We start from the raw sequence: 12,121 nt of genomic DNA on the forward strand, positions 1-12,121 counted from the left end.
AGTACTTTTATGATCAACATGCAGAACAGGCTTGTAAAACAACTAATCATATTTTGTCCTCTGGGGGAAAAAAGGGTTCAATTTTTTTTGAATAGTAGAACAAATTGTGGGAATTCTCCCATGTAAATACACAAACTATATGGTCTCCAGGGATGATTAAATGAAAAGCAGCAACAACAACAGTAATCTCCAAGCACTGCCATTGCCAGTTTTTGAAATCCTACATTTGCAAGTTCTACTGGGGATGAGAAGACTTTATAGCATGAGCCAGTTGTGATTACTTGAAGTACCATCTGCAAGACATTAAGCGTTTGTCTCCTCTACTTTGATCTCACTCTTTCTCACAAAGTCCAACAGTAACACACCCAACAGAGCAACCCTATTAATTCAATGCTACAATTATGATAGGATTTCATTCCCACTATGGGGAGCTGGGATCTGCTGCCAGCCAGCTGAACTTTGTATGTGCACTATTAGCCTGAGAGTAGAAAAGAAACACGGCTGCAGCTGTATAATATTGGCCAGAGACATTCCATCTTGTTGCAAATCAGAAGCGGGCAGCTTACACACAACTGTGAAGAAGAATATTATGAAAAGTGGAAGTGCTACAGTAAGTTTATATTTTAATTTATGGTGTTTTTCTTGCTAATTGCTTCCGTGTGGTTTGTTCATAAATGGACTCATAATTGAAATGAAATTCAAAAGAAATACATGGCTAAAGCATTTCAAGTATCAATTTCACACGCCACTGACTTATGGCTCCCAGATCTGCAGCTTTCAAAACCTTGAACCCTTAGAAATCTTTCAAACCAAGTTTTATCGTTCCCTACTAGGGATCCCTTCTTGTGTGTCTAATATAGCTGTCCGCTCGGAGGTTGGTCAAATCCCGTTAGCGCTCGTATATGGATCCTGAAGATCCATTACTGGATAAAACTCATCTTCTTTCCTGTCGGGCTGGCACCCTTAACCCTAGCAATCCGTATCAATAAAAATGGAAAACTACATTATACGAAAAGCTAAAAGGCTTGGGGTTTTTGCCACAGCACTGATAGCTGCATCTTACGAGAAAGCCAGAGCAACAATTCGCCAATGAAACTGGGACAGAGAATTTCAGCGCCATGTGAGTGAGATGAATAAGCACCTTATGTGATATAAAACGTACCTAAATACAAATGTTCATGTTGGTTTATTGTTTTTATATAAAGCACTGGTTTAGTGAGCAGATTCAAAAAGAATGATCTGCCCATTGCTACTTTCGACCTGCTTCACACTCCAGGGTCCTCTCTCTTTTTAATACTGCTTCCTCCCTCACCTCTCTAAGGACTCATTCATACTGTTCTCTAATGTGGATAGTTTTGTGTACCTCCATGAATTCTCCATTGTCTACATTATGTTCTCCTTTAAATCACTTTCCCCTCCCCTCAATCCAGATTTTCTCATATCAGATATATTCCAAAAACGAGGGCTTGTGATAAAATCTGGAGGGAGGGAGGAGAAAGTGTGGGAGGCAGCAATTTGAAATAAAAAGTGCTATGTGCAGCAGATAATTAACCTTTCTTTTAACATACTTTTTTCAGTAATCAGCATTTTATGCTAACTAGCATTTATATAGTTTTTTTTAATAGCATCTGATCAATTTCTCAATATCTACATTAAGAGCAAAGGTGTAAATCATGATAGCTATTCTGCAGATAAGGATCAACCCAAATTTCAGGTACTACACTGCCCTCTCATCGCCTGAGAAGGATTTTCTTGTAAAGTTTCTCACCAGTTGACAAAACTGTAAAGCAAGTATGATCTTGCAGATGTTGGCTGCACTCTGCTGAAATGCTCCCTCCTCTTTAGAACAGAGCAGATTTTGTTTATAAATACAAGAGGACTCTCAAAGCTGCTTCCCATTTCTTCCTTACAAGGAATACAGAACTTGCTTGGACTTTGGTATTCATGTTTCCCAACTGTATTATTATTGTGGCGAATCACTGGGATGCATTAGCTATGTAATTCTGCAGACAAACTGGCTTGACAGAAAGTTATTTTTAAAATGTTGAATTTTAATTTAGATTTGCATGCTAGCAAAGAAGAATAGAAAGGGGAAGAATCTAAGCTTCTCATCAGCACATAAATCTTGACATATTTGTATTTCCTTCCTTCCTACCATGGAAACATGTCACAAATGAAGACGCTAATTAACATCAACTTGTGTGATGTGCACATAGATGTAATTTAACACGACTTAAGTTGTATAGGCAAAAAGCAAAGGTTTGTAATAGTAAAGATTTTTGTCTGTAGGCCTAAAATCTTTTACAGCATACCAGTACAAGCTTTCTTAGTTTCTATTTAGGAAATAGGGAAAGAAGCAGAAGAAATTAGCTCCAGTTAGCCACTGATGTACAACCTGATCCCAACCATGTTGACTATAAGGATAAATAAAGATAATTTATTTAAATAGATTTAAAGGATAATTTAAATCTCACTGGAAGGACAGATCGTGAAGCTGAGACTCCAGTACTTTGGCCACCTCATGAGAAGAGAAGACTCCCTGGAAGGGACCCTGATGTTGGGAAAGATTGAGGGCACAAGGAGAAGGGGACAACAGAGGACAGTGTTGTCTAAGTAAGCTACAAACATGAGTTTGACCAAACTGTGGGAGGCAGTGGAAGACAAGAGTGCCTGGTGTGCTACGGTCCATGGGGTCACGAAGAGTCGGACACGACTAAACGACTAAACAACAACAAAGGATAATTTATTTAAATAAACCCAAAGTGTACTCATTAATGGTTCCTCGTCATCCTGGCAAAAAGTGACAATTGGGGTGCTGCAGGGTTTTGTCCTGGGACCGTTCTTGTTCAAGATTATAAATGACTTGGGTGACAGTCTTGAGGGGATGCTCATCAAATTTGCCAATGACACCAAACTGGGAGGGATAGCTATTGCTGCAGAAGACAGAATCAGAATTCAAAATGACCTCAACAGATTGGAGAACTGGGCCCAAGCTAACAAAATAAATTTCAACAGGGACAAATGTAAGGTTCTGCATTTAGGCAGGAAGAGATCTTTCAAGTCATTAGCTCCCACTCAGATAATATCAACCAAACAACCCTGACTACAAGCAACCCCCATTTATGTGGGGGTTACTTTCCAAGGCACTGCACATTTAATTGAAATCACGTATTTTGAAACGCCATTGAAAAAGCCTGCATAAATGCTTGTATTAGCAAGCCAAAGCTATGTAGTGCACACTATTCATCTTGCTTTCCATTTACTAGCTGGGCATTGTCTTCTTTTGAGTGGGTCTCCTTTTCATTTATTATATGCATTTATTTATTTTTTGCATCACCTGGACTTTTGGTTGAACTTAGTTAAGAAAAAAATTCCTTCTTTATTATCATGGCATATATAAAAACTATGCTTCCAATTTGGTGAATAAAATAAAACCATTAGATTTTTAGATGCCATGTGACTTTTCTGTTTCTGCTCCCACAGACTAAAACAGGCAATGGCCTTAACTGGTAATGATGACCCAGAAGCCACAATTTATATGCCAGTCTAGCAAAGCTGATCATCTGTCAGGGATTGTGCTGAAGAGGGCTGCACTGAGGAAGAATGGTGGGATCTTCTCAGGAGCAGGAAGGCAGTATAGATTTGGAATAGTGGTTTGCAGAGGGACATAATTTAGAAGGCTGAGGCTGGGAAATACTGAATGGAGAACAGCTGCGGTAGCAGAAGAAACACACGAAAGCTCATACCAATGACAAACTTAGTTGGTCTCTAAGGTGCTACTGGAAGGATTTTTTTTATTTTGTTTTGACTACATCAGACCAACATGGCTACCTACCTGTAACTAGAAGAGAGAGAGTTAACAGATTCACAGTCTCTGGATAGTATCCACCCCCCTCCCCCAAAGTCCCGAAGAGCTCAGAAAGTGACAGAACAGAAAGCACAGAGGGTCCAAGCTCAGATTACAAGATGTGGGAGTGAAGTATATTAGTAGGGACGGAGGGAGGAGGGAACTTAACTGGGAGCACCGCCATTACTCGCTGTGATTATTTCTAATAATAGTTTCCAACTGGTAAGAAGACTCCTTTTCCTTTGTTCTGCTTATCTACTGCCACGGGGGAGAAAACTGATTCCTTGAAGCCTGACATCATCCTTCTTACCATCAAGCTATGTATAACTTCAAGTAACCGTAGAAAAGGTGTGTGTGTGGGAAATAAACACAAAACTTTATTTGAAAGCTCAAACTTAAAATCCAAGTATTTGGGAATGTTAACTTTTCTGCATGATTTGAACATTATAAGGTCCATTGATTGCTCATGTGAAGAGTGTATCTGAAGAAGTGTGCATGCACACGAAAGCTCATACCAAAATATAAACTTAGTTGGTCTTTAAGGTGCTACTGAAGGAGTTTTTTCATGTGAAGAGATTAGCCTCCTTCGTGTAGGCAGTTCTCAAGTCCAGTTAATACATTCCAACAGCAGGACGCCTGGTACTTAAAATGCAAGCACATGAAGGCTTCTCCATATGGCAAGAACAGAATATAGTTGTGGAGGAATATATGCCATATTTCATAAAATTGTAGAATTGGAAGGGACCCTGAGCATCATATAGCCCAACCCCCTGCAATGCATGAATATGCAGCTGTCCCATGCAAGGATTGAACCTGTGATCTTGGCATTATCAGCAAACTGCTCTAACCAACTTGAGTCTAATGTGCACCTTTTTTGCCAAATTACGTTGCGAAAATTAGGTTTTTCATTAGATTTGATAGCACATTAGACTCGAGTAAATACGGCAGTGCATGGTGCTGATCCTAATTTACTCAGAAGTAGGTCTGGGACTTACTCTGCTGTTAAGTAGGCTGTGTAGCCCACTGAGTTACTCCTTAAAGTGTGCAGGGTCGGGAAACAGCTGTTACCGTTCTCCTTGGCTCCTGGGAGGGTTTCTATCAAGCACCCAAAGCAAGGCAGAGGGGGATAATTAGCATACCCCTCCCTCCCTCCCTCCCTCCGTGAAAGCAACACAAGGGGAAAGTTCCTCTGGGGTGAGCCAGTGTGTGGTTCCCTCCTGCCTCAGATCCTCTATGCAGGCGGACCTGGTGTTTGTACACTGTGTGAGAGAGAAAGGTAAGCCTGTTTTCTTGGCATCTGCACCCGCTCTCTCACTTTGTTCTGCCACATCACAGGGCCTGGCTGGGGTGGTAGCTTCTTCTGTTGGAGGGAAGTGGGGGCAGATGCTGTCAAGAAGGAGGCTGCAATGAGTCCCATTGGGCAGGGTCGGGCGGTCTTGCCGTGTGTTTTCCCGAGGGGTCCACATTGTGGTCAGTGGTGGAGAAGCAGAGGAGGAATAGAAAGTGGGCTTCTGGACGCAGCTGCCATGGTGAGTCCAGGCACAGGGCAAGACAAGGTGCTGGGCCATGTTTGAGGCGGATGCTTGAGCTCAGGCAACCCAAGCACGCCAGCCCCATGGCTAGTCCTCAGGGCATCAAAGGAGCTTCTGGGTCACTGGGTGGCGGGGCGGGGGCTGTAAAAAAAGGAGGCACCCCCCGGCGAAAATTAGGGTACGCATTAGATTTGATGGCACATTAGATTCAAATAAATATTGTACTTTGCATGCTGAATGTCCCTGGTTCCTGGGCATTTCTACTTAAAAAGGATCAAGTTGCAGGCAATGTGAAAGACATCTGCTACAGATTCTGGAGACCCACTGCCATTCAGAGTAGCCAATCTGGTATATGTGGTCTGACCTGTTATTAGGCTACTTCCTATGCCCCTTTGTTGTCCTCACACAATCTTGGTAATTTTCACAATGTCAACATGAATCACAACACTGAGATTTTATTTTGGCAAGTGCGTAAAGGAATGGTTTCACAGAAATGGCCTGCCACATGGAACTGTCAGTATATGGGTATGCTTTCAGCAGCAACAATGCTCCTATTTGCATGTACAAATGGAACTTGAGAACTTCTACATTTCAGGTGTGGTCATGTTATCTGATCTCCAGGAACAGTTCATCCTCATCGCTGGTCCTCTTCACAGCCAATGCAAACTGTTAGCAGAGGCTTGACGGCCATCTGTCAGGAATGCTTTGATGGCGTTTCCTGCTTGGCAGGGAGTTGGACTGGATGGCCCTTGGGGTCTCTTCCAACTCTATGATTCTACGTCACAGGCATTACAGTGGAAAGTCCAACCCATTTGATTTCCTCTCACCTACAAGGCATGCAATTTGTAGGAAAATAAATCTCCAACTGCACTTACCTGCGGTTCTCTGTTATGTTTGTTGGGGTCCTTTTCATAGCTTTCTGCATAGATCCTGAGAGTGGCTCGCACATGACTAGAAGCACTTAATCTGAAGATGAGTCTGGATGCATCTGAAAAAATGATCCTTAGCCCCTGTTAAAAGTAAATACAGTTTATAGATGGTGCAAACAGCATTTTTGAGAACATTCTGTCAACTAACAGCTGCTTCACAGGAAGATTCATTAATCTTATAGCTGGCTAACTAGAAAAAGAGAACAACTCCACTCTAATAAGTTCAACAAAACATGGAATAAAACTACTTTATCTAAACTAACATATCACAGCAGAATGAAAAAAGAACAAGAGTGAAACACATGCATAGATTTTGTGGTGCTCTGGAATGATAAATTTCAGTATGCATATTCCCAGCTGTACAGTTCTTTTGCTTTATTGTAATTTGTCTATTCTTCTTATGTTAATTATGGTAAGTTATAGGGGAAAGATAAGAATACTTAAACTTTCTTATATTTACTCTTTTAACATAGTTCTATACTAAGTCAGAATGTACTGCACCAGTTTGCAACTTATGCAATTGAAAACTATCCACGTGCTAGCTACAGCTTCAGTTACTGTTAATAGCATTTTTATTTACATGTACAAATTACTTGGTTGGATCCAGAGTTAAGACTGTCTGGGCTGGTGGAAGTTGTTTTATCTGCTCCCTCACCATTACAGCAGACCATTACCCCCTGAATATACTCCTCTGAGAGTCAGGAAACTGTTGAATAGGGTGGGCTATAATGCATGGATCTGGGGAGGTGATTCCTGAAAACTGGGTGCAGACAGCTTCTTGAGAAAGAGCTCTGTTTGTGGTGAAATGCACCTTCATTCAATCTGGGGTGGGGGTCTTCATACCACATATCTTTATTTGCCTTTCATACCTGTCTTTTGGTCACAGTCCCATCCACGGGATCCACATATTCAAAGCTGGTTGCTTTTTGCACACTGTAGACATGGCTTCCAACAGCAAATTGTTGATTACAGAAAGATTTGTCAGTGATCAAAGCCTCCAGGTCTCTCATTATGAAATATGCTGTCCTGGGATCCAGAGCTTCATAATCAAATCTTGAATTGAAGGAATTAAAAGAATAGCAGAAAAATGTGGAATGGCAATGTATTAAAAACCTGTGTCTCCATGGCAAGGGTCAGTCTACACCAATGCCTAATGTTAACAGCAAACTCAGCGTTCAAGTGTGATTGCAGAGAACATAGCAGCATTCATGCACAAGAGGAAGGTTTGTAGAAGTGCTGAAATGTTAAAGGAAAAACCCTAAACAAGGGGAGAGGAGCTGGGAGCCAAGACCTGAAGACTGAGCATGAAATGCTGACTTGCGCTTGCCCCGTGCCTAAGGAGCCTGGATCTGAGCAGTTTCCCGCTTGTCCTGGGCTTTCTAGGCAGGATCCAAACAGTTTTGTCCTTTCCCTGCTGCTTTCCCCTGGAAATTTAGCGCTAAATCAGAACAAAAGGCCCTCTGCAGAAAAACCCATTGCCATTGGTTTTGATTCAGCACCAATGCACAAGTTTCCGTGGGGGAAGTGGCAGGGCAAAGAGAAGTGTGGATAAGCCCTCACTGTGGAAAGGGAGAAATTTAAAACAGGAGGGGGGAGGGGGAGACTCGAATAGGGTGTGGCAGGCTGGCATCCTGACCAGGAGAACTACACACTGCAACATTTTGTTGCAGGTCCTACTTGTAAAGTTTAATGGAGAATAAGTTGACAGGAAAAATGAAAACAATGCACTACAAATCTATGAAAATGCATAGAGAAAGTTGCTAAGGCATAAGGTCACTTCTTGACACACTAAACCTTGAGGAGGCTCTTTGCCACCTCCCAAACTCTCCCCAGCACTAGAGCCTCCAAGCCTCTGAGCAAGAGGCTAAAGACAGACCTCCGGCTCTGGAGCCTTGGGGTTATCCGTCATAGTTTCACAGCTGGGCCCACCAACTCAGTGTGCTCTCACACGTTCCATAAATTTCCACAGGCAGGTTGAAAGCACCATGCTTTCATCCACATTAACCAAGTACAGTTTGGACAAATGACTTTATTCCTTGCTTTACATGTTAATTTCTGGCATAATCTCATTGGCTGGGAAAATATATCTGAAATGGAGACAATTTTAACTTCCTTGTATGACTGGGGACAGCAAGTTATCAGCTTATTAGAGTTATGGGGGTGTATTAGAGGGATACCTAAGCGACCTCAGAGGGCAAAATATTACCAGGAGCTGATGGGGGTCCTGGTGATGGCCACAATCTCTTTACACAATAAGTGCCTAAAGAGTTCTACATTTTTTGCTAAGGACTGCATGTAACTCTTTTGTTCTGTCACAGCTCCTATAATTAGAATTATGGAAGCATTTCTTAAACATTGCTTCCCTAAAGGCACAAGATGACTTGTTAATAATTTTTCTAGTTTTATGAACATACCATTCACATTAAAATAGTTTGTTTGGCCTTGCTTTCTTTTGAAGGCATTGCTACCCTTCCATTTCCAAAAAAGATTCTAAACCAAACTCCATGCCTTGGCTGTAATCTACAAAAGAATTCATGCCAAATCCATGTCTGCCTGGAGCCTGCAGGAGTTGTACAATGCCCCCCCCCCCTCTCCTTACCAAAACACAAATCAGCACTGCATATATCTGCAGTAGATTTAAGTTGTGGGTTGTGGTTTGACAATAATCACCTCTACTTTTGAGTGATTACTTTTATAATTTATAATTTGTTAAGAGCATACGGTCCTATAGGCACTGTACTCTCTCTCTCTCTCTCTCTCTCTCTCTCTCTCTCTCTCTCTCTCCAAACACACACACACAATTCATTGCATTATGCAACTGACTCTTCTAGAGAGCAGCCATTCTCACCTACAGTAGTAGTGGCGGCCAAATTTTGCCCAGTGCTCTCGGACAATCTCTTCCACACTCTGTTTTTGAGCTGCTATGATTGACAGCCAAATTAGGACAGCCCAAAGTCCGTCCTTCTCTCGGATGTGGTCAGATCCTAAGAGAAAAAATATAAAAAATTACATTGCATGTTAAAATATAATACTGAAGATGGAAAACAAAGGTTTTGGTGTATAGTAGCTCTTAATTCACTTTATAAGGGGGATTAGAGTCTTGGCTCTGTTCCCTGGAAAAGATCCATACTATTGTTAAGTAGAATACCTTAGGCCAAGAAGTTAAATCAAAATGGCACATCTGTACAGCCTCTGTTATTTTCCAGTTGTGTTCCTGGTGTTCAGGTCATTTTTTTGTTTTTTTTAAAAAAAACAACCCAACTTGATCCAAAGTCGTTAAGGCAACAACCTTTTAGGATGGATTCAGAAACATCAAACAGAGGTTACAAATTAACAGATATGCTTATCACGGTGTTCTAGAAAACCTGCTCACTATTTTGTGACATTTTGGTTGATCCTAATAAATGTACAGGATTGCATGAATGTTGAATTAAGAATTATTGTTATACTAGCTAACAGAGCTCTTGTTTCAGAAAAAAGCTTTGATGTATTTGAAATCCACCCAGATGGAGGAAAATTCTATTCATGATAGTCTAATTCCTCAAAACAAAAGAGTGCATGAAAAGTTAACATATAATATGCAAAGATCTCACACAGTAGGAAGTGAAGGAAGAATGCAGAGAATCCGCATTAGTTATGAAAAATCAGAATGCAAATACTTAGTTCTTGAACTGATCATTCTTTTTTCTATACTTCTGTGCTCTGTCATTCCTGAGGTTTCTGCTGCTGCTTTCATGCTCATAATTTCTATATCTGCTGTTCTGTCTTTCATCACTTTTTGCATCATCCTGTATCATCTCTATTTCTCTGTTGCATGCCTTACCAATGTCTTATGTTGAATGTATCAGAAGTCCATTGATTTTAGTGGGTTGACTCTTTACTTTGCTATCACCCAAGGATTCCAAGCAGACACAGAGTTAAAACACGTTAGGCATATTATACGCTACAATACCATCAGTTTGAGACTTTGACTCTTTCATCTTTCTACTATGACTAATGCAAAGCCAAATACAGTAGTACCTCAGGTTACAAACGTTTTGGGATCCGTATTTTCAGGTTATGAACTATTTTAACCCAGAAGTAACTTTCCCGAGCGCAGCAAGGACATCAGTGGGCCTGCGGAGGCCTCCGCAAATGCCAGGAGCCAGGCCCTGACATCCGCAGGGCTGCGGAGGCATCCGTGACTGGCCTCCAGCTGCGGAGCCTCTCCAAATGCCGGGAGCCAAGCCCCAACATCCACGGGAGAGAAGACACAGAGGGATTGTGGATCAACGGTCTCGATAAATTCATGTTAAATTCAGTAAAATTCATGTTAAATTCCTGTTTTAGGGGGTGTTTTTCACCGTCTAGAAAGGATCAATCCACTTTCCATGGGAAAATTCGCTTCAGTTTAAGAACGCTTCAGGTTAAGAATGGACTTCCGGAACCAATTAAGTACTTAATCTGAGGTACCATTGTACTATCATAAGAATGTTTGTAGAGACTTCAACCCAGCAGCCTTATGAACAGGTCTCATATATAGCTGCCCATATGAACTAAAGAAAATATTTTCTGGAAACAAACAACAAAACATACACACTGATTTTACTGAAGTGTAGGCATGCTTGATGAGGGGGGAAATGGGTGCTTTTAAATTCATATGTAAAAAAAATATTTTCATTGCATGTTAATGCTGGTAGACAAAGCATTAAAAAATAAATGATTGAAAGACCGAGGTTAGATTTGAGGCATTTTTGGTGTTATAGGATGAGAATGGCAAGCTGATTACCCGTAACAGTTAGAAGAAGAAGAGGAGGAGGAGGAGTTTGGATTTGATATCCCGCTTTATCACTACCCAAAGGAGTCTCAAAGCAACTAACATTCTCCTTTCCCTTCCTCCCCCACAACAAACACTCTGTGAGGTGAGTCAGGCTGAGAGACTTCAGAGAAGGTCACCCAGCAGCTGCATGTGGAGGAGCTAACATGATAGCTAAACAATAATCCAAGGTTGTTAGGGTGCTGATTGAAAAGAATCCAACTGTCTTATTTTGTATGAAATAAAAAAGAAATTACCTTGAGATTTGGACTGGGAACTTGGTTTACCAGAAGAGCTTTTTTCCCCCCTAGCTTGCTGATAAGAGTGAACTCACTGAGCTTGTGACTCATTCTTATATGTAACTTGTAAATGGTCATAAAATAATGTCCCCAATTACTTTGAGAAAGTCCACACTGAAGTTTACTTAGTGGAGTAAATTGTAGTAAAGAAGAGTTTGGCGCTTTATCACTACCCAAAAGAGTCTCAAAGCGGCTAACATTCTCCTTTCCCTTCCTCCCCCACAACAAACACTCTGTGAGGTGAGTGGGGCTGAGAGACTTCAGAGAAGTGTGACTAGCCCAAGGTCACCCAGCAGCTGCATGCAGAGGAGAGGAGACGCGAACCCGGTTCCCCAGATTACGAGTCTACCGCTCTTAACCACTACACCACACACTGGAAGCATATAAATGAATTTATATGGGCTATCTCTTTCAGTTTGTACTTCTGAAAATATCTAAAAGCTTGAGTTTTTCCAGGGCATTTGACAGATTCCTGATCAATTATGCAATAGAATGGATTTTTTCAGATTATGGACAAATGCAAGCCTTCACAATTTTTAGCCACCAAGATGAAGTAGCCCATTTACCATGTATTATTTTCCAATATAGGCAGGAAACTGCAATGTTTAAATAAGACCCTAGAGGACACCATAGGTGGTTGCTCAGCAGCATTTGGTTTGGTTGTCACAATGCAGGTTTAGATTAAAATGTACAATTCTCAATAAACCACAATGGAATTG

At 41.2% G+C, this 12,121-nt stretch overlaps 1 protein-coding gene across 1 annotated transcript in view; it reads right to left on the reverse strand.

The window, feature by feature from the left end:
* The window catches only part of PGM5 (phosphoglucomutase 5), an 82,129-nt gene that overhangs the window by 4,361 nt on the left and 65,647 nt on the right, over nt 1–12,121 (reverse strand). Inside the window, exons 8-10 of the mRNA XM_035099518.2 lie at nt 9,157–9,292; nt 7,178–7,361; nt 6,255–6,389 (exon numbers count right to left, since the gene is read on the reverse strand). Coding sequence (XP_034955409.1) covers nt 6,255–6,389; nt 7,178–7,361; nt 9,157–9,292 — 455 coding nt within the window. The remainder of the gene's footprint in view (nt 1–6,254; nt 6,390–7,177; nt 7,362–9,156; nt 9,293–12,121) is intronic.

This window comes from Zootoca vivipara, chromosome 11, assembly GCF_963506605.1.
Source record: "Zootoca vivipara chromosome 11, rZooViv1.1, whole genome shotgun sequence".
NCBI lineage: Eukaryota > Metazoa > Chordata > Lepidosauria > Squamata > Lacertidae > Zootoca > Zootoca vivipara.